This window comes from Eucyclogobius newberryi, unplaced genomic scaffold (genome assembly GCF_026437365.1).
Source record: "Eucyclogobius newberryi isolate DKJ021-1_F unplaced genomic scaffold, fEucNew1.0.hap1 SCAF_8, whole genome shotgun sequence".
NCBI lineage: Eukaryota > Metazoa > Chordata > Actinopteri > Gobiiformes > Gobiidae > Eucyclogobius > Eucyclogobius newberryi.
The window spans coordinates 35059041-35080589 of record NW_027316500.1 but is presented as its reverse complement, the minus strand read 5'-3'; the positions used below and the strand labels follow the sequence as shown (position 1 = coordinate 35080589).

Genomic DNA, 21549 nt, shown 5'->3' with positions numbered 1-21549 from the left:
GTCCCGCTTTAGTCTCGCTTTAGTCCCGCTATGGACCCGCTTTGGTCCCGCTTTAGACCCGGTTTAGACCCGCTTTAGTCCCGCTTTGGACCCGCTTTAGACCCGCTTTAGACCCGCTTTAGTCCCGCTTTGGACCCGCTTTAGACCCGCTTTAGACCCGCTTTAGTCTCGCTTTAGTCCCGCTTTAGTCCGGCTTTGGACCCGCTTTGGTCCCGCTTTAGACCCGGTTTAGACCCGCTTTAGTCCCGCTTTAGACCCGCTTTAGACCCGCTTTAGACCCGCTTTAGTCTCGCTTTAGTCCCGCTTTAGTCCGGCTTTGGACCCGCTTTGGTCCCGCTTTAGACCCGGTTTAGACCCGCTTTAGTCCCGCTTTAGTCCCGCTTTAGTCCCGCTTTGGACCCGCTTTAGTCCCGCTTTGGACCCGCTTTAGACCCGCTTTAGACCCGCTTTAGTCTCGCTTTAGTCCCGCTTTAGTCCGGCTTTGGACCCGCTTTGGTCCCGCTTTAGACCCGGTTTAGACCCGCTTTAGTCCCGCTTTAGTCCCGCTTTAGTCCAGCTTTAGTCCCGCTTTAGTCCCGCTTTAGACCAGCTTTAGTCCCGCTTTTGTCCCGCTTTAGTCCCGCTTTAGTCCCGCTTTAGTCTCGCTTTAGTCCCGCTTTAGACCCGCTTTAGACCCGCTTTAGACCCGGTTTAGACCCGCTTTAGTCCCGCTTTAGTCCCGCTTTAGTCCCGCTTTAGTCCCGCTTTAGTCCCGCTTTAGTCAAGCTTTGGTCCCGCTTTGGTCCCGCTTTGGTCCCGCTTTAGACCCGGTTTAGACCTGCTTTAGTCCCGCTTTAGACCCGCTTTAGACCCGCTTTAGACCCGCTTTAGTCCCGCTTTAGTCCCGCTTTAGTCCCGCTTTAGTCCCGCTTTAGACCCGCTTTAGTCCCGCTTTAGTCCCGCTTTAGACCCGCTTTAGTCCCGCTTTCGTCTCGCTTTCGTCAAGCTTTAGTCAAGCTTTAGTCAAGCTTTAGTCCCGCTTTAGTCTCGCTTTAGTCCCGCTATGGACCCGCTTTGGTCCCGCTTTAGACCCGGTTTAGACCTGCTTTAGTCCCGCTTTAGTCAAGCTTTAGTCCCGCTTTAGTCTCGCTTTAGTCCCGCTATGGACCCGCTTTGGTCCCGCTTTAGACCCGCTTTAGACCCGCTTTAGTCCCGCTTTAGTCCCGCTTTAGTCCCGCTTTAGTCCCGCTTTAGACCCGCTTTAGTCCCGCTTTAGTCCCGCTTTAGACCCGCTTTAGTCCCGCTTTCGTCTCGCTTTCGTCAAGCTTTAGTCAAGCTTTAGTCAAGCTTTAGTCCCGCTTTAGTCTCGCTTTAGTCCCGCTATGGACCCGCTTTGGTCCCGCTTTAGACCCGGTTTAGACCTGCTTTAGTCCCGCTTTGGTCCCGCTTTAGACCCGCTTTAGACCCGCTTTAGACCCGCTTTAGACCCGCTTTAGTCCCGCTTTAGTCCCGCTTTAGTCCCGCTTTAGTCCCGCTTTCGTCTCGCTTTCGTCAAGCTTTAGTCCCGCTTTAGTCCCGCTTTAGTCCCGCTTCAGACCCGACCCGCTTTGGTCCCGCTTTAGTCCCGCTTTAGACCCGCTTTAGTCCCGCTTTAGTCTCGCTTTAGTCTCGCTTTAGTCTCGCTTTAGTCTCGCTTTAGTCTCGCTTTAGTCTCGCTTTAGACCCGCTTTAGACCCGCTTTAGTCCCGCTTTAGTCCCGCTTTAGTCCAGCTTTAGACCAGCTTTAGTCCCGCTTTAGTCTCGCTTTAGTCCCGCTTTAGTCCGGCTTTGGACCCGCTTTGGTCCCGCTTTAGACCCGGTTTAGACCTGCTTTAGTCCCGCTTTAGACCCGCTTTAGACCCGCTTTAGACCCGCTTTAGACCCGCTTTAGTCCCGCTTTAGTCCCGCTTTAGTCCCGCTTTAGACCCGCTTTGGTCCCGCTTTAGTCCCGCTTTAGTCCCGCTTTAGTCCCGCTTTAGTCCCGCTTTAGACACGCTTTAGTCCCGCTTTAGTCCCGCTTTAGACCCGCTTTAGACCAGCTTTAGTCTCGCTTTAGTCCCGCTTTAGACAAGCTTTAGTCCCGCTTTAGTCTCGCTTTAGTCCCGCTATGGACCCGCTTTGGTCCCGCTTTAGACCCGGTTTAGACCTGCTTTAGTCCCGCTTTAGACCCGCTTTAGTCCCGCTTTGGACCCGCTTTGGTCCCGCTTTAGACCCGCTTTAGACCCGCTTTGGACCCGCTTTGGTCCCGCTTTAGACCTGCTTTAGTCCCGCTTTAGTCCCGCTTTAGACCCGCTTTAGACCCGCTTTAGACCCGCTTTGGACCCGCTTTGGTCCCGCTTTAGACCTGCTTTAGTCCCGCTTTGGTCCCGCTTTAGACCTGCTTTAGACCTGCTTTAGTCCCGCTTTAGTCCCGCTTTTGTCCCGCTTTAGACCCGCTTTAGACCCGCTTTAGACCCGCTTTAGACCCGCTTTAGACCCGCTTTAGACCCGCTTTAGACCCGCTTTAGTCCCGCTTTAGTCCCGCTTTAGTCCCGCTTTAGTCCCGCTTTAGACCCGCTTTAGTCCCGCTTTAGTCCCGCTTCAGACCCGCTTTTGTCCCGCTTTAGTCAAGCTTTAGTCAAGCTTTAGTCAAGCTTTAGTCCCGCTTTAGTCTCGCTTTAGTCCCGCTATGGACCCGCTTTGGTCCCGCTTTAGACCCGGTTTAGACCTGCTTTAGTCCCGCTTTAGACCCGCTTTAGTCCCGCTTTGGACCCGCTTTGGACCCGCTTTGGTCCCGCTTTAGACCCGCTTTAGACCCGCTTTGGACCCGCTTTGGTCCCGCTTTGGTCCCGCTTTAGACCTGCTTTAGTCCCGCTTTAGTCCCGCTTTTGTCCCGCTTTAGACCCGCTTTAGACCCGCTTTAGACCCGCTTTAGTCCCGCTTTAGTCCCGCTTTAGTCCCGCTTTAGTCCCGCTTTAGACCCGCTTTAGACCCGCTTTAGACCCGCTTTGGTCCCGCTTTGGACCTGCTTTGGACCCGCTTTGGTCCCGCTTTAGAACCGCTTTAGTCCCGCTTTAGTCCTGCTTTAGACACGCTTTAGTCCCGCTTTAGACCAGCTTTAGACCTGCTTTAGTCCCGCTTTAGTCCCGCTTTAGACCAGCTTTAGTCCCGCTTTAGACCCGCTTTAGACCCGCTTTGGTCCCGCTTTAGACCCGGTTTAGACTCGCTTTAGTCCCGCTTTAGTCCCGCTTTAGTCCCGCTTTAGACCCGCTTTAGACCCGCTTTAGTCCCGCTTTAGACCCGCTTTTGTCCCGCTTTTGTCCCGCTTTAGTCAAGCTTTAGTCAAGCTTTAGTCTCGCTTTGGACCCGCTTTGGTCCCGCTTTAGACCCGCTTTAGTCTCGCTTTAGTCCCGCTTTAGTCAAGCTTTAGTCCCGCTTTAGTCTCGCTTTAGTCCCGCTTTGGACCCGCTTTAGTCCCGCTTTGGACCCGCTTTGGTCCCGCTTTAGACCTGCTTTAGTCCCACTTTAGTCCCGCTTTTGTCCCGCTTTAGACCCGCTTTAGACCCGCTTTAGACCTGCTTTAGCCCCGCTTTAGTCTCGCTTTAGTCCTGCTTTAGTCCCGCTTTAGTCCCGCTTTAGTCCCGCTTTAGACCCGCTTTAGACCCGCTTTAGTCCCGCTTTAGTCCCGCTTTAGACCCGCTTTAGTCCCGCTTTAGACCCGCTTTAGACCAGCTTTAGTCCCGCTTTTGTCCCGCTTTAGTCAAGCTTTAGTCCCGCTTTAGTCTCGCTTTAGACCCGCTTTAGTCCCGCTTTAGACCCGCTTTAGTCCCGCTTTAGACCAGCTTTAGTCCCGCTTTTGTCCCGCTTTTGTCCCGCTTTAGTCAAGCTTTAGTCCCGCTTTAGTCTCGCTTTAGTCCCGCTTTGGACCCGCTTTAGTCCCGCTTTAGTCCCGCTTTAGTCCTGCTTTAGTCCTGCTTTAGACCCGCTTTAGACCTGCTTTAGTCCCGCTTTAGACCCGCTTTAGTCCCGCTTTAGACCCGCTTTAGACCCGCTTTAGTCCCGCTTTGGACCCGCTTTAGTCCCGCTTTAGTCCCGCTTTAGTCCCGCTTTAGTCCCGCTTTAGACCCGCTTTAGTCCCGCTTTAGACCCGCTTTTGTCCCGCTTTTGTCCCGCTTTTGTCCCGCTTTAGTCAAGCTTTAGTCCCGCTTTAGTCCCGCTTTAGTCTCGCTTTAGTCCCGCTTTAGTCCCGCTTTAGTCTCGCTTTAGTCCCGCTTTAGTCCCGCTTTAGACCCGCTTTAGTCCCGTTTTAGTCTCGCTTTAGTCCCGCTTTAGTCCCGCTTTAGACCCGCTTTAGTCCCGTTTTAGACCTGCTTTAGTCAAGCTTTAGTCCCGCTTTAGTCAAGCTTTAGTCCCGCTTTGGACCCGCTTTAGACCCGCTTTAGTCCCGTTTTAGTCAAGCTTTAGTCCCGCTTTGGACCCGCTTTGGTCCCGCTTTAGACCCGGTTTAGACCTGCTTTAGTCCCGCTTTAGTCCTGCTTTAGTCCCGCTTTAGTCCCGCTTTAGTCAAGCTTTAGTCCCGCTTTGGACCCGCTTTAGACCCGCTTTAGTCCCGTTTTAGTCAAGCTTTAGACCTGCTTTAGACCCGCTTTAGACCCGCTTTAGTCCCGTTTTAGTCAAGCTTTAGACCTGCTTTAGACCCGTTTTAGTCCCGCTTTAGTCCCGCTTTAATCCCCCTTTAGTCCCGCTTTAGACCCGCTTTAGTCCCGCTTTAGACCCGCTTTAGACCCGCTTTAGTCTCGCTTTAGTCCCGCTTTAGTCCCGCTTTAGACCCGCTTTAGTCCCGCTTTGGACCCGCTTTGGTCCCGCTTTAGACCCGGTTTAGACCCGCTTTAGACCCGCTTTAGTCCCGCTTTAGTCCCGCTTTAGTCCCGCTTTAGACCCGCTTTAGTCCCGGTTTAGACCCGCTTTAGACCCGCTTTAGTCCCGCTTTAGTCCCGCTTTAGTCCCGCTTTAGTCCCGCTTTAGTCCCGCTTTAGTCCCGCTTTAGTCCCGCTTTAGACCCGACCCGCTTTGGTCCCGCTTTAGTCCCGCTTTAGACCCGCTTTAGACCCGCTTTTGTCCCGCTTTTGTCCTGCTTTTGTCCCGCTTTAGTCAAGCTTTAGTCCCGCTTTAGTCCCGCTTTAGTCCCGCTTTAGACCCGACCCGCTTTGGTCCCGCTTTGGTCCCGCTTTAGACCCGCTTTAGTCCCGCTTTAGTCCCGCTTTGGACCCGCTTTGGTCCCGCTTTAGACCCGGTTTAGACCCGCTTTAGTCCCGCTTTAGTCCCGCTTTAGACCCGCTTTAGTCCCGCTTTGGACCCGCTTTGGTCCCGCTTTAGACCCGGTTTAGACCCGCTTTAGTCCCGCTTTAGTCCCGCTTTAGTCCCGCTTTAGACCCGCTTTAGTCCCGCTTTAGTCCCGGTTTAGACCCGCTTTAGTCCCGCTTTAGTCCCGCTTTAGTCCCGCTTTAGACCCGCTTTAGTCCCGCTTTAGTCCCGCTTTAGTCCCGCTTTAGTCCCGACCCGCTTTAGACCCGCTTTAGACCCGCTTTAGTCTCGCTTTAGTCCCGCTTTAGTCCCGCTTTAGTCCCGCTTTAGTCCCGCTTTAGTCCTGCTTTAGTCCTGCTTTAGTCCTGCTTTAGACCCGCTTTAGTCCCGCTTTAGACCCGCTTTAGACCCGCTTTAGACCCGCTTTAGACCTGCTTTAGTCCCGCTTTAGACCCGCTTTAGTCCCGCTTTAGACCCGCTTTAGACCCGCTTTAGACCTGCTTTAGTCCCGCTTTAGTCCCGCTTTAGTCCCGCTTTAGTCCCGCTTTAGACCCGCTTTAGTCCCGCTTTAGACCCGCTTTTGTCCCGCTTTTGTCCCGCTTTTGTCCCGCTTTAGTCAAGCTTTAGTCCCGCTTTAGTCCCGCTTTAGTCTCGCTTTAGTCCCGCTTTAGTCCCGCTTTAGTCTCGCTTTAGTCCCGCTTTAGTCCCGCTTTAGACCCGCTTTAGTCCCGTTTTAGTCAAGCTTTAGACCTGCTTTAGTCCCGTTTTAGACCTGCTTTAGTCAAGCTTTAGTCCCGCTTTAGTCAAGCTTTAGTCCCGCTTTGGACCCGCTTTAGACCCGCTTTAGTCCCGTTTTAGTCAAGCTTTAGTCCCGCTTTGGACCCGCTTTGGTCCCGCTTTAGACCCGGTTTAGACCTGCTTTAGTCCCGCTTTAGTCCTGCTTTAGTCCCGCTTTAGTCCCGCTTTAGTCAAGCTTTAGTCCCGCTTTGGACCCGCTTTAGACCCGCTTTAGTCCCGTTTTAGTCAAGCTTTAGACCTGCTTTAGACCCGCTTTAGACCCGCTTTAGTCCCGTTTTAGTCAAGCTTTAGACCTGCTTTAGACCCGTTTTAGTCAAGCTTTAGACCCGTTTTAGTCCCGCTTTAGTCCCGCTTTAATCCCCCTTTAGTCCCGCTTTAGACCCGCTTTAGTCCCGCTTTAGACCCGCTTTAGACCCGCTTTAGTCTCGCTTTAGTCCCGCTTTAGTCCCGCTTTAGACCCGCTTTAGTCCCGCTTTGGACCCGCTTTGGTCCCGCTTTAGACCCGGTTTAGACCCGCTTTAGACCCGCTTTAGTCCCGCTTTAGTCCCGCTTTAGTCCCGCTTTAGACCCGCTTTAGTCCCGGTTTAGACCCGCTTTAGACCCGCTTTAGTCCCGCTTTAGTCCCGCTTTAGTCCCGCTTTAGTCCCGCTTTAGTCCCGCTTTAGTCCCGCTTTAGACCCGACCCGCTTTGGTCCCGCTTTAGTCCCGCTTTAGACCCGCTTTAGACCCGCTTTTGTCCCGCTTTTGTCCTGCTTTTGTCCCGCTTTAGTCAAGCTTTAGTCCCGCTTTAGTCCCGCTTTAGTCCCGCTTTAGACCCGACCCGCTTTGGTCCCGCTTTGGTCCCGCTTTAGACCCGCTTTAGTCCCGCTTTAGTCCCGCTTTGGACCCGCTTTGGTCCCGCTTTAGACCCGGTTTAGACCCGCTTTAGTCCCGCTTTAGTCCCGCTTTAGACCCGCTTTAGTCCCGCTTTGGACCCGCTTTGGTCCCGCTTTAGACCCGGTTTAGACCCGCTTTAGTCCCGCTTTAGTCCCGCTTTAGTCCCGCTTTAGACCCGCTTTAGTCCCGCTTTAGTCCCGGTTTAGACCCGCTTTAGTCCCGCTTTAGTCCCGCTTTAGTCCCGCTTTAGACCCGCTTTAGTCCCGCTTTAGTCCCGCTTTAGTCCCGCTTTAGTCCCGCTTTAGTCCCGACCCGCTTTAGACCCGCTTTAGACCCGCTTTAGTCTCGCTTTAGTCCCGCTTTAGTCAAGCTTTAGTCCCGCTTTAGTCCCGCTTTAGTCCCGCTTTAGACCCGCTTTAGACCCGACCCGCTTTGGTCCCGCTTTAGTCCCGCTTTAGACCCGACCCGCTTTGGTCCCGCTTTAGTCCCGCTTTAGTCCCGCTTTAGACCCGACCCGCTTTGGTCCCGCTTTAGTCCCGCTTTAGTCCTGCTTTAGACCCGCTTTTGTCCCGCTTTTGTCCCGCTTTTGTCCCGCTTTAGTCAAGCTTTAGTCCCGCTTTAGTCCCGCTTTAGTCTCGCTTTAGTCCCGCTTTAGTCCCGCTTTAGTCTCGCTTTAGTCCCGCTTTAGTCCCGCTTTAGACCCGCTTTAGTCCCGTTTTAGTCAAGCTTTAGACCTGCTTTAGTCCCGTTTTAGACCTGCTTTAGTCAAGCTTTAGTCCCGCTTTGGACCCGCTTTAGACCCGCTTTAGTCCCGTTTTAGTCAAGCTTTAGTCCCGCTTTGGACCCGCTTTGGTCCCGCTTTAGACCCGGTTTAGACCTGCTTTAGTCCCGCTTTAGTCCTGCTTTAGTCCCGCTTTAGACCCGCTTTAGACCCGCTTTAGTCCCGCTTTAGTCAAGCTTTAGTCCCGCTTTGGACCCGCTTTAGACCCGCTTTAGTCCCGTTTTAGTCAAGCTTTAGACCTGCTTTAGACCCGTTTTAGTCCCGCTTTAGTCCCGCTTTAATCCCCCTTTAGTCCCGCTTTAGTCCCGCTTTAGACCCGCTTTAGACCCGCTTTAGTCTCGCTTTAGTCCCGCTTTAGTCCCGCTTTAGACCCGCTTTAGTCCCGCTTTGGACCCGCTTTGGTCCCGCTTTAGTCCCGCTTTAGACCCGCTTTAGTCCCGGTTTAGACCCGCTTTAGACCCGCTTTAGTCCCGCTTTAGTCCCGCTTTAGACCCGCTTTGGTCCCGCTTTAGTCCCGCTTTAGACCCGCTTTAGACCCGCTTTTGTCCCGCTTTTGTCCTGCTTTTGTCCCGCTTTAGTCAAGCTTTAGTCCCGCTTTAGTCCCGCTTTAGTCCCGCTTTAGACCCGACCCGCTTTGGTCCCGCTTTGGTCCCGCTTTAGACCCGGTTTAGACCTGCTTTAGTCAAGCTTTAGTCCCGCTTTAGTCAAGCTTTAGTCCCGCTTTGGACCCGCTTTAGACCCGCTTTAGTCCCGTTTTAGTCAAGCTTTAGACCTGCTTTAGACCCGCTTTAGACCCGCTTTAGTCCCGTTTTAGTCCCGCTTTAGTCCCGCTTTAGTCCCGCTTTAGTCCCCCTTTAGTCCCGCTTTAGACCCGCTTTAGTCCCGCTTTAGACCCGCTTTAGACCCGCTTTAGTCTCGCTTTAGTCCCGCTTTAGTCCCGCTTTAGACCCGCTTTAGTCCCGCTTTGGACCCGCTTTGGTCCCGCTTTAGACCCGGTTTAGACCCGCTTTAGTCCCGCTTTAGTCCCGCTTTAGTCCCGGTTTAGTCCCGCTTTAGTCCCGCTTTAGTCCCGCTTTAGACCCGCTTTAGTCCCGCTTTAGTCCCGCTTTAGTCCCGCTTTAGTCCCGCTTTAGTCCCGCTTTAGTCCCGACCCGCTTTAGACCCGCTTTAGACCCGCTTTAGTCTCGCTTTAGTCCCGCTTTAGTCAAGCTTTAGTCCCGCTTTAGTCCCGCTTTAGTCCCGCTTTAGACCCGCTTTAGACCCGACCCGCTTTGGTCCCGCTTTAGTCCCGCTTTAGACCCGACCCGCTTTGGTCCCGCTTTAGTCCCGCTTTAGACCCGCTTTAGACCCGCTTTAGTCCCGCTTTAGTCCCGCTTTAGTCCCGCTTTAGTCCCGCTTTAGTCCCGCTTTAGTCCCGCTTTAGTCCCGCTTTAGACCCGCTTTAGACCCGCTTTAGTCTCGCTTTAGTCTCGCTTTAGTCCCGCTTTAGTCCCGCTTTAGACCCGCTTTAGTCCCGCTTTAGTCCCGCTTTAGTCCCGCTTTAGTCAAGCTTTAGTCAAGCTTTAGTCCCGCTTTAATCCCTCTTTAGTCCCGCTTTAGTCCCGCTTTAGTCTCGCTTTAGTCCCGCTTTGGACCCGCTTTGGCCCCGCTTTAGACCCGGTTTAGACCTGCTTTAGTCCCGCTTTAGACCCGCTTTAGTCCCGCTTTGGACCCGCTTTGGTCCCGCTTTAGACCCGGTTTAGTCCTGCTTTAGTCCCGCTTTAGTCAAGCTTTAGTCCCGCTTTAGTCCCGCTTTAGACCCGCTTTAGACCCGCTTTAGTCCCGATTTAGTCCCGCTTTAGTCCCGCTTTAGTCCCGCTTTAGTCCCGCTTTAGTCCCGCTTTAGTCCCGCTTTAGTCCCGCTTTAGTCCCGCTTTAGTCCCTCTTTAGTCCCGCTTTAGTCAAGCTTTAGTCAAGCTTTAGTACCGCTTTAGTCCCGCTTTAGTCAAGCTTTAGTCAAGCTTTAGTACCGCTTTAGTCCCGCTTTAGTCCCTCTTTAGTCCCGCTTTAGTCCCGCTTTAGTCCCGCTTTAGTCCCTCTTTAGACCCGCTTTAGTCCCGCTTTTGTCCCGCTTTAGTCAAGCTTTAGTCTCGCTTTAGTCCCGCTTTAGTCTCGCTTTAGTCCCGCTTTAGTCCCGCTTTAGTCTCGCTTTAGTCCCGCTTTGGACCCGCTTTGGCCCCACTTTAGACCCGGTTTAGACCCGCTTTAGTCCCGCTTTAGTCCCGCTTTAGTCCCGCTTTGGACCCGCTTTGGTCCCGCTTTAGACCCGGTTTGGTCCCGCTTTGGACCCGCTTTGGTCCCGCTTTAGACCCGGTTTAGTCCTGCTTTAGTCCCGCTTTAGTCCCGCTTTGGACCCGCTTTGGTCCCGCTTTAGACCCGGTTTAGTCCTGCTTTAGTCCCGCTTTAGTCAAGCTTTAGTCCCGCTTTAGTCTCGCTTTAGTCCCGCTTTAGACCCGCTTTGGTCCCGCTTTAGACCCGGTTTAGACCCGCTTTAGTCCCGCTTTAGTCCCGCTTTAGTCCCGCTTTAGACCCGCTTTAGACCCGCTTTAGTCCCGATTTAGACCCGCTTTAGTCCCGCTTTAGTCCCGCTTTAGTCCCGCTTTAGCCCCGCTTTAGTCCCGCTTTAGTCCCGCTTTAGCCCCGGTTTAGTCCTGCTTTAGTCCCGCTTTAGTCAAGCTTTAGTCCCGCTTTAGTCTCGCTTTAGTCCCGCTTTAGACCCGCTTTAGTCCCGCTTTGGACCCGCTTTGGTCCCGCTTTAGACCCGCTTTAGTACTGCTTTAGTCCCGCTTTAGTCCCGCTTTAGACCCGCTTTAGACCCGCTTTAGTCCCGATTTAGACCCGCTTTAGTCCCGCTTTAGTCCCGCTTTAGTCCCGCTTTAGCCCCGCTTTAGTCCCGCTTTAGTCCCGCTTTAGTCCCGCTTTAGTCCCGCTTTAGCCCCGGTTTAGTCCCGCTTTAGTCCCGCTTTAGTCAAGCTTTAGTCCCGCTTTAGTCTCGCTTTAGTCCCGCTTTAGACCCGCTTTAGTCCCGCTTTGGACCCGCTTTGGTCCCGCTTTAGTCCTGCTTTAGTCCCGCTTTAGTCCCGCTTTAGTCCCGCTTTAGTCCCGCTTTAGACCCGGTTTAGACCCGCTTTAGTACTGCTTTAGTCCCGCTTTAGTCCCGCTTTAGTCCCGCTTTAGTCCCGCTTTAGACCCGCTTTAGACCCGCTTTAGTCCCGATTTAGACCCGCTTTAGTCCCGCTTTAGTCCCGCTTTAGCCCCGCTTTAGCCCCGCTTTAGTCCCGCTTTAGTCCCGCTTTAGTCCCGCTTTAGTCCCGATTTAGACCCGCTTTAGTCCCGCTTTAGTCCCGCTTTAGCCCCGCTTTAGTCCCGCTTTAGTCCCGCTTTAGTCCCGCTTTAGTCCCGCTTTAGTCCCGGTCTCTCACCTCCGTTGAGACTGGCCTCCACGAACACCCGAATGGCCCTGACACAGAGCTCAAAGTTGTGCGGCGTCACATGGGCCGCGTCTCTCACGATGAACGACAGAGTCTCTACACACTTGAGCAGAGACTTGGTGTCGTGTTGGCCCAGGTCCTGGCCCACTGTCAAGCTGTACTGGTTCACCAGGGCGTGGCGCACCTCCGCCTTCACACCGGGTTTGGGCTCGGGTTTGAGCTCGGGTTTGAGCTCGGGTTTGGGCTCGGGTTTGGGCTCGGGTTTAGAGTTCACAGAAGGCTTCAGCTCCAGGTCGTCTTTGCCCACCTGCGACGAGACCAGAGAGTAACGCGTCATAAGAGGGCGTGGCCCGGTGAAGGGGAAACCAGGTCACCTCACGCCCCGGGACATGTCTCGAGGGTCATGTCACCTCACGCCCCGGGACATGTCTCGAGGGTCATGTCACCTCACGCCCCGGGACATGTCTCGAGGGTCATGTCACCTCACGCCCCGGGACATGTCTCGAGGGTCATGTCACCTCACGCCCCGGGACATGTCTCGAGGGTCATGTCACCTCACGCCCCGGGACATGTCTCGAGGGTCAGGTCACCTCACGCCCCGGGACATGTCTCGAGGGTCAGGTCACCTCACGCCCCGGGACATGTCTCGAGGGTCATGTCACCTCACGCCCCGGGACATGTCTCGAGGGTCATGTCACCTCACGCCCCGGGACATGTCTCGAGGGTCATGTCACCTCACGCCCCGGGACATGTCTCGAGGGTCATGTCACCTCACGCCCCGGGACATGTCTCGAGGGTCATGTCACCTCACGCCCCGGGACATGTCTCGAGGGTCATGTCACCTCACGCCCCGGGACATGTCTCGAGGGTCATGTCACCTCACGCTCCGGGACATGTCTCGAGGGTCAGGTCACCTCACGCCCCGGGACATGTCTCGAGGGTCATGTCACCTCACGCCCCGGGACATGTCTCGAGGGTCATGTCACCTCACGCCCCGGGACATGTCTCGAGGGTCATGTCACCTCACGCCCCGGGACATGTCTCGAGGGTCATGTCACCTCACGCCCCGGGACATGTCTCGAGGGTCATGTCACCTCACGCCCCGGGACATGTCTCGAGGGTCATGTCACCTCACGCCCCGGGACATGTCTCGAGGGTCATGTCACCTCACGCCCCGGGACATGTCTCGAGGGTCATGTCACCTCACGCCCCGGGACATGTCTCGAGGGTCAGGTCACCTCACGCCCCGGGACATGTCTCGAGGGTCATGTCACCTCACGCCCCGGGACATGTCTCGAGGGTCAGGTCACCTCACGCCCCGGGACATGTCTCGAGGGTCAGGTCACCTCACGCCTCGAGACATGGCCCGTCTCCGGTCCCCGTCCCTGGTCCCCGTCCCTGGTCCCGTCCTTACCACGAGCCAGCCGCTGCTCATGTCGGTGTCGGTGGTGGAACGAGGAAGTCGGGTTTTGCTGTGCTCGTTGTAAATCTCGGGATCTGAAGTGTAACCTCGGTCCAGAGTGAGCTCCGAGTGACGAGACGAGAGCTCGCTGTCCGACTGAGCACCTGCAAGAGAGCAGAGTGAGCGCCTGCAAGAGAGCAGAGTGAGCGCCTGCAAGAGAGCAGAGTGAGCGCCTGCAAGAGAGCAGAGTGAGCGCCTGCAAGAGAGCAGAGGGAGCGCCTGCAAGAGACCAGAGTGAGCGCCTGCAAGAGACCAGAGTGAGCGCCTGCAAGAGAGCAGAGGGAGCGCCTGCAAGAGAGCAGAGGGAGCGCCTGCAAGAGAGCAGAGTGAGCGCCTGCAAGAGACCAGAGTGAGCGCCTGCAAGAGACCAGAGTGAGCGCCTGCAAGAGACCAGAGTGAGCGCCTGCAAGAGACCAGAGAGATCGCCTGCAAGAGACCAGAGTGAGCGCCTGCAAGAGACCAGAGTGAGCGCCTGCAAGAGAGCAGAGTGATCGCCTGCAAGAGACCAGAGTGATCGCCTGCAAGAGACCTTGAGTGAGCGCCTGCAAGAGACCAGAGTGACCGCCTGCAAGAGACCAGAGCGCCTGCAAGAGAGCAGAGGGAGCGCCTGCAAGAGAGCAGAGTGAGCGCCTGCAAGAGACCAGAGTGAGCGCCTGCAAGAGACCAGAGTGAGCGCCTGCAAGAGACCAGAGTGAGCGCCTGCAAGAGACCAGAGTGAGCGCCTGCAAGAGACCAGAGAGATCGCCTGCAAGAGACCAGAGTGAGCGCCTGCAAGAGACCAGAGTGAGCGCCTGCAAGAGAGCAGAGTGATCGCCTGCAAGAGACCAGAGTGATCGCCTGCAAGAGACCTTGAGTGAGCGCCTGCAAGAGACCAGAGTGACCGCCTGCAAGAGACCAGAGCGCCTGCAAGAGAGCAGAGTGAGCACCTGCAAGAGACCAGAGTGAGCGCCTGCAAGAGACCAGAGTGAGCGCCTGCAAGAGACCAGAGTGAGCGCCTGCAAGAGACCAGAGTGAGCGCCTGCAAGAGACCAGAGGGAGCGCCTGCAAAAGAGCAGAGTGAGCGCCTGCAAGAGACCAGAGTGAGCGCCTGCAAGAGACCAGAGTGAGCGCCTGCAAGAGACCAGAGTGATCACCTGCAAGAGACCAGAGTGATCACCTGCAAGAGACCAGAGTGATCACCTGCAAGAGACCAGAGTGAGCGCCTGCAAGAGACCAGGGTGAGCGCCTGCAAGAGACCAGAGCGCCTGCAAGAGAGCAGAGTGAGCACCTGCAAGAGAGCAGAGTGAGCGCCTGCAAGAGACCAGAGTGAGCGCCTGCAAGAGACCAGAGTGAGCGCCGGCAAGAGACCAGAGTGAGCGCCTGCAAGAGACCAGAGTGAGCGCCTGCAAGAGAGCAGAGGGAACGCCTGCAAGAGAGCAGAGTGAGCGCCTGCAAGAGACCAGAGGGAGCGCCTGCAAGAGAGCAGAGTGATCGCCTGCAAGAGACCAGAGTGATCACCTGCAAGAGACCAGAGTGAGCGCCTGCAAGAGACCAGGGTGAGCGCCTGCAAGAGACCAGAGCGCCTGCAAGAGAGCAGAGTGAGCACCTGCAAGAGAGCAGAGTGAGCGCCTGCAAGAGACCAGAGTGAGCGCCTGCAAGAGACCAGAGTGAGCGCCGGCAAGAGACCAGAGTGAGCGCCTGCAAGAGACCAGAGTGAGCGCCTGCAAGAGAGCAGAGGGAACGCCTGCAAGAGAGCAGAGTGAGCGCCTGCAAGAGACCAGAGGGAGCGCCTGCAAGAGAGCAGAGTGATCGCCTGCAAGAGACCAGAGTGAGCGCCTGCAAGAGACCAGAGTGAGCGCCTGCAAGAGACCAGAGGGAGCGCCTGCAAGAGACCAGAGGGAGCGCCTGCAAGAGAGCAGAGTGATCGCCTGCAAGAGAGCAGAGTGAGCGCCTGCAAGAGACCAGAGTGAGCGCCTGCAAGAGACCAGAGTGAGCGCCTGCAAGAGACCAGAGTGATTACCTGCAAGAGACCAGAGTGATCGCCTGCAAGAGACCTTGAGTGAGCGCCTGCAAGAGACCAGAGTGACCGCCTGCAAGAGACCAGAGCGCCTGCAAGAGAGCAGAGTGAGCACCTGCAAGAGACCAGAGTGAGCACCTGCAAGAGACCAGAGTGAGCGCCTGCAAGAGACCAGAGTGAGCGCCTGCAAGAGACCAGAGTGAGCGCCTGCAAGAGACCAGAGTGAGCGCCTGCAAGAGACCAGAGTGAGCGCCTGCAAGAGACCAGAGTGAGCGCCTGCAAGAGACCAGGGTGAGCGCCTGCAAGAGACCAGGGTGAGCGCCTGCAAGAGACCAGAGCGCCTGCAAGAGAGCAGAGTGAGCACCTGCAAGAGACCAGAGTGAGCGCCTGCAAGAGACCAGAGTGAGCGCCTGCAAGAGACCAGAGTGAGCGCCTGCAAGAGACCAGAGTGAGCGCCTGCAAGAGACCAGGGTGAGCGCCTGCAAGAGACCAGGGTGAGCGCCTGCAAGAGACCAGAGCGCCTGCAAGAGAGCAGAGTGAGCACCTGCAAGAGACCAGAGTGAGCGCCTGCAAGAGACCAGAGTGAGCGCCTGCAAGAGACCAGAGTGAGCGCCTGCAAGAGACCAGAGTGAGCGCTTGCAAGAGACCAGAGTGAGCGCCTGCAAGAGACCAGAGTGAGCGCCTGCAAGAGACCAGAGGGAGCGCCTGCAAGAGACCAGAGGGAGCGCCTGCAAGAGACCAGAGCGCCTGCAAGAGACCAGAGTGAGCCCCTGCAAGAGACCAGAGCGCCTGCAAGAGAGCAGAGTGAGCACCTGCAAGAGACCAGAGTGAGCGCCTGCAAGAGACCAGAGTGAGCGCCTGCAAGAGACCAGAGTGAGCGCTTGCAAGAGACCAGAGTGAGCGCCTGCAAGAGACCAGAGTGAGCGCCTGCAAGAGACCAGAGTGAGCCCCTGCAAGAGACCAGAGGGAGCGCCTGCAAGAGACCAGAGGGAGCGCCTGCAAGAGACCAGAGCGCCTGCAAGAGAGCAGAGTGAGCGGCAATAAACAGGAAACAGCACCACAAAGCTAGCAAAGCACGTTAGCAACAGCTGTTTCCTGTTGCTTTGCTAGCTTTGTGTTGCCAAGGCTCCACATAGTCGTTAGCATCAGTGGATATATCATTTGTTTGTGTGTTTGACATGCTTCATATGCTTCGTACCCGTGTCGTGGTCGCTGGACGCCGCCTGGAGCCTGAAGCTGGCCGGCGCTCTCACTCCGGCGCCGATGCACTCGATGAGGGTGAAGAGCGTGTACCAGTGCTCGGTGCTGTGGATGTTGGCAGCGTTTGTCTTCAGGAGCTCGTGGAGGCCGTAGGACACTTGTCTGCTCGCTCTGCTCAGGACGTGAGGCTTCATCATGAGCAGCAGCCGCAGCGACAGCAGAACCTAACACACAACATCAGGTCTCAGAACCGGTCTGGGTCTCTGGTCTCGGTCTCTGGTCTCGGCCTCGGTCTCTGGTCTCTGGTCTCTGGTCTCTGGTCTCTGGTCTCTGGTCTCTGGTCTCGGTCTCTGGTCTCGGCCTCGGTCTCTGGTCTCGGTCTCGGTCTCTGGTCTCGGTCTCTGGTCTCGGTCTCTGGTCTCTGGTCTCGGTCTCTGGTCTCGGTCTCTGGTCTCGGTCTCTGGTCTCGGTCTCTGGTCTCGGTCTCTGGTCTCTGGTCTCGGTCTCTGGTCTCTGGTCTCTGGTCTCGGTCTCTGGTCTCGGCCTCGGTCTCTGGTCTCGGCCTCGGTCTCTGGTCTCGGCCTCGGTCTCTGGTCTCGGCCTCGGCCTCGGTCTCTGGTCTCGGCCTCGGCCTCGGTCTCTGGTCTCGGCCTCGGTCTCTGGTCTCGGCCTCGGCCTCTGGTCTCGGCCTCGGTCTCGGTCTCGGTCTCTGGTCTCTGGTCTCTGGTCTCGGTCTCTGGTCTCGGCCTCGGTCTCTGGTCTCGGTCTCCGGCCTCGGTCTCTGGTCTCGGCCTCGGTCTCTGGTCTCGGTCTCGGTCTCTGGTCTCTGGTCTCTGGTCTCTGGTCTCGGTCTCTGGTCTCGGCCTCGGTCTCTGGTCTCGGCCTCGGTCTCTGGTCTCGGCCTCGGTCTCTGGTCTCGGCCTCGGTCTCTGGTCTCGGCCTCGGCCTCGGTCTCTGGTCTCGGCCTCGGTCTCTGGTCTCGGCCTCGGCCTCGGTCTCTGGTCTCGGCCTCGGTCTCTGGTCTCGGCCTCGGCCTCTGGTCTCGGTCTCTGGTCTCTGGTCTCGGTCTCTGGTCTCGGTCTCTGGTCTCGGCCTCGGCCTCTGGTCTCGGTCTCTGGTCTCTGGTCTCGGTCTCTGGTCTCGGTCTCTGGTCTCTGGTCTCGGTCTCTGGTCTCGGTCTCTGGTCTCGGCCTCGGTCTCTGGTCTCGGTCTCCGGCCTCGGTCTCTGGTCTCGGCCTCGGTCTCTGGTCTCGGTCTCGGTCTCTGGTCTCTGGTCTCTGGTCTCTGGTCTCGGTCTCTGGTCTCGGCCTCGGTCTCTGGTCTCGGTCTCCGGCCTCGGCCTCTGGTCTCGGCCTCGGTCTCGGTCTCGGGTCTCTGGTCTCTGGTCTCTGGTCTCTGGTCTCTGGTCTCTGGTCTCGGTCTCGGTCTCGGTCTCGGCCTCGGCCTCGGTCTCGGGTCTCTGGTCTCTGGTCTCTGGTCTCTGGTCTCTGGTCTCTGGTCTCGGTCTCTGGTCTCGGCCTCGGCCTCGGCCTCTGGTCTCGGCCTCGGTCTCGGCCTCGGTCTCGGTCTCGGTCTCGGTCTCGGTCTCGGTCTCTGGTCTCTGGTCTCTGGTCTCTGGTCTCTGGTCTCTGGTCTCGGCCTCTGGTCTCGGCCTCGGTCTCGGCCTCGGCCTCGGTCTCGGTCTCGGTCTCGGTCTCGGTCTCGGTCTCGGTCTCGGTCTCTGGTCTCTGGTCTCTGGTCTCTGGTCTCGGTCTCTGGTCTCGGTCTCTGGTCTCTGGTCTCGGTCTCTGGTCTCGGTCTCTGGTCTCGGTCTCTGGTCTCGGTCTCTGGTCTCGGTCTCTGGTCTCTGGTCTCTGGTCTCGGTCTCTGGTCTCGGTCTCTGGTCTCGGTCTCTGGTCTCGGTCTCTGGTCTCTGGTCTCTGGTCTCTGGTCTCGGCCTCGGTCTCTGATCTCGGTCTCCGGCCTCGGCCTCTGGTCTCGGCCTCGGTCTCTGGTCTCGGCCTCGGTCTCTGGTCTCGGCCTCGGTCTCTGGTCTCGGTCTCGATCTCTGGTCTCGGCCTCGATCTCTGGTCTCAGTCTCTGGTCTCTGGTCCCGGTCTCTGTCTCTGGTCCCGGTCCCGGTCTCAGTCTCTCACCTGTGAGCTGATGTCTTCTCTCCTCAGCAGTCGGATGGACAGCCTGAGCAGACCCACCACGCCTCGCTCCACCAGGAAACAGCTGTCGTTGGCCTGAACACAGAGCTGATACAGATGATCACGGACCGTCTGCCACACGAAGGAAACACGATCTCTGAGGGGGAGAGAGGAGAACATGAGGAGAACATGAGGAGAACCTGAGGAGAACCTGAGGAGAACATGAGGAGAACCTGAGGAGAACGAGAGGAGAACGAGAGGAGAACCTGAGGAGAACCTGAGGAGAACCTGAGGAGAACGAGAGGAGAACGTGAGGAGAACCTGAGGAGAACCTGAAGAGAACGTGAGGAGAACCTGAGGAGAACCTGAGGAGAACGAGAGGAGAACGTGAGGAGAACCTGAGGAGAACCTGAGGAGAACTTGAGGAGAACGAGAGGAGAACGTGAGGAGAACCTGAGGAGAACCTGAAGAGAACGTGAGGAGAACCTGAGGAGAACATGAGGAGAACATGAGGAGAACCTGAGGAGAACGAGAGGAGAACGTGAGGAGAACCTGAGGAGAACCTGAGGAGAACGAGAGGAGAACGTGAGGAGAACCTGAGGAGAACCTGAAGAGAACGTGAGGAGAACCTGAGGAGAACCTGAGGAGAACCTGAGGAGAACCTGAGGAGAACCTGAAGAGAACGTGAGGAGAACCTGAGGAGAACCTGAGGAGAACCTGAAGAGAACCTGAAGAGAACCTGAAGAGAACCTGAGGAGAACCTGAGGAGAACCTGAGGAGAACCTGAGGAGAACATGTGGAGAACGTGTGGAGAACCTGAGGAGAACCTGAAGAGAACCTGAGGAGAACCTGAAGAGAACGTGAGGAGAACCTGAGGAGAACCTGAGGAGAACCTGAGGAGAACGTGTGGAGAACCTGAGGAGAACGTGAGGAGAACCTGAGGAGAACCTGAGGAGAACCTGAGGAGAACCTGAGGAGAACGTGTGGAGAACCTGAGAACGTGTGGAGAACCTGAGGAGAACCTGAGGAGAACCTGAGAAGAACGTGTGGAGAACGTGTGGAGAACGTGAGGAGAACGTGAGGAGAACGTGAGGAGAACCTGAGGAGAACGTGTAGAGAACGTGAGGAGAACGTGAGGAGAACGTGTGGAGAACGCAAGGAGAACATGAGAACGTGAGGAGAACGTGTGGAGAACGTGAGGAGAACGCGAGGAGAACGCAAGGAGAACGCGTGGAGAACGTGTGGAGAACATGTGGAGAACGTGAGAACGTGTGGAGAACCTGAGGAGAACCTGAGGAGAACATTAGGAGAACGTGAGGAGAACGCGAAGAGAACGCAAGGAGAACGCAAGGAGAACGCGAGGAGTTCGCGAGAACAGGAGTACGTGAGGAGAACGTGAGGAGAACATGTGCACAAGAGAACGTGAGGAGAACATGAGGAGAACGCGAGGACAGGAGAACGTGAGGAGAATGCGAGGACAGGAGAACGTGAGGAGAACCTGAGGAGAACCTGAAGAGAACGTGAGGAGAACCTGAGGAGAACCTGAGGAGAACCTGAGGAGAACCTGAGGAGAACCTGAGGAGAACCTGTGGAGAACCTGAGGAGAACCTGAGGAGAACCTGAGGATACCCTGAGGAGAGCGTGAGGAGAACGTGAGGAGAATGCGAGGACAGGAGAACGTGAGGAGAACGCGAGGACAGGAGAACGTGACGAGAACGCGAGAACGTTAGGAGAATGCGAGGACAGGAGAACGTGAGGAGAACGTGAGGAGAACGCGAGGAGAACGTGAGGAGAATGCGAGGACAGGAGAACGTGAGGAGAATGCGAGGACAGGAGAACGTGAGGAGAATGTGAGGACAGGAGAACGTGAGGAGAATGCGAGGACAGGAGAACTCGAGGAGAACGCAAAGAGAACGTGAGGAAAATGCGAGGACAGGAGAACGTGAGAAGAACGTGAGGACAGGAGAACGTGAGGAGAACGCGAAGAGAACGTGAGGAGAATGCGAGGAGAACGTGAGGAAAATGCGAGGACAGGAGAACGTGAGAAGAACGTGAGGACAGGAGAACGTGAGGAGAACGCGAAGAGAACGTGAGGAGAATGCGAGGACAGGAGAACGTGAGAAGAACGTGAGGACAGGAAAACGTGAGGAGAACGCGAGGAGAACGCGAGGAGAACGTGAGGAGAATGCGAGGACAAGAGAACGTGAGGAGAATGCGAGGACAGGAGAACGTGAGGAGAATGCTAGGACAGGAGAACGTGAGGCAAATGCGAGGACAAGAGAACGTGAGGAGAATGCGAGGACAAGAGAACGTGAGAACACGAGGACAGGAGAACGTGACAAGAACGCGAGAACGTGAGGAGAATGCGAGGACAGGAGAACGTGAGGAGAACGCGAGGAGAACGCGAGGAGAACGTGAGGAGAATGCGAGGACAGGAGAACGTGAGGAGAATGTGAGGACAGGAGAACGTGAGGAGAATGCGAGGACAGGAGAACGTGAGGAGAATGCTAGGACAGGAGAACGTGAGGCAAATGCGAGGACAAGAGAACGTGAGGAGAACGCGAGGACAGGAGAACGTGACAAGAACGCGAGAACGTGAGGAGAATGCGAGGACAGGAGAACGTGAGGAGAACGCGAGGAGAACGCGAGGAGAACGTGAGGAGAATGCGAGGACAGGAGAACGTGAGGAGAATGTGAGGACAGGAGAACGTGAGGAGAATGCGAGGACAGGAGAACGTGAGGAGAATGCTAGGACAGGAGAACGTGAGGAGAATGCTAGGACAGGAGAACGTGAGGCAAATGCGAGGACAAGAGAACGTGAGGAGAATGCGAGGACAGGAGAACGTGAGGAGAATGTGAGGACAGGAGAACGTGAGGAGAATGTGAGGACAGGAGAACGTGAGGAGAATGCGAGGACAGGAGAACGTGAGGAGAACGCGAGGACAGGAGAACGTGACGAGAACGCGAGAACGTGAGGAGAATGCGAGGACAGGAGAACGTGAGGAGAACGCGAGGAGAACGTGAGGAGAATGCGAGGACAAGAGAACGTGAGGAGAATGTGAGGAGAATGCGAGGAGAACGCGAGGAGAACGTGAGGAGAACGTGAGGAGAATGCGAGGAGAACGCGAGGAGAACGTGAGGAGAATGCGAGAAACATGAGACAAAAGACACTGCGTTTAAATGAAGACTCTAAAAGAACATTCTGTTTTCTTCTGAATCAAAACTGAGGTAGTTTATATGAGTCGTCGTCATTTCATCTGGAAACATTAAACAATTTAAAGATAAATCTCAGATGGAATCACAAACTGAAGCTGCACCTGTTTTCCAGAACGATCCGCAGCAGCATCTCCAGACAGAAGGCGGAGTCTTCCTCATCGTACGTTTCCTCGTCAGGAGTCACCGAGATCAGAGCCTGGAACAAAGACCAGGAAAGTGAGACCAGGAACGTGAGACCAGGAACGTGAGACCAGGAACGTGAGACCAAGAGACCAGGAACGTGAGACCAGGAACGTGAGACCAGGAACGTGAGACCA

The 21549-nt window shown here is 56.1% G+C and overlaps 1 protein-coding gene across 2 annotated transcripts in view; it reads right to left on the bottom strand.

The window, feature by feature from the left end:
- The window catches only part of gbf1 (golgi brefeldin A resistant guanine nucleotide exchange factor 1), a 105655-nt gene that overhangs the window by 9968 nt on the left and 74138 nt on the right, over positions 1–21549 (bottom strand). For both annotated transcript variants that reach the window (XM_072437641.1, XM_072437642.1), the window contains exons 27-31: positions 21334–21428; positions 18020–18173; positions 15883–16108; positions 12641–12792; positions 11218–11533 (exon numbers count right to left, since the gene is read on the bottom strand). In XM_072437641.1, coding sequence (XP_072293742.1) covers positions 11218–11533; positions 12641–12792; positions 15883–16108; positions 18020–18173; positions 21334–21428 — 943 coding nt within the window. The remainder of the gene's footprint in view (positions 1–11217; positions 11534–12640; positions 12793–15882; positions 16109–18019; positions 18174–21333; positions 21429–21549) is intronic.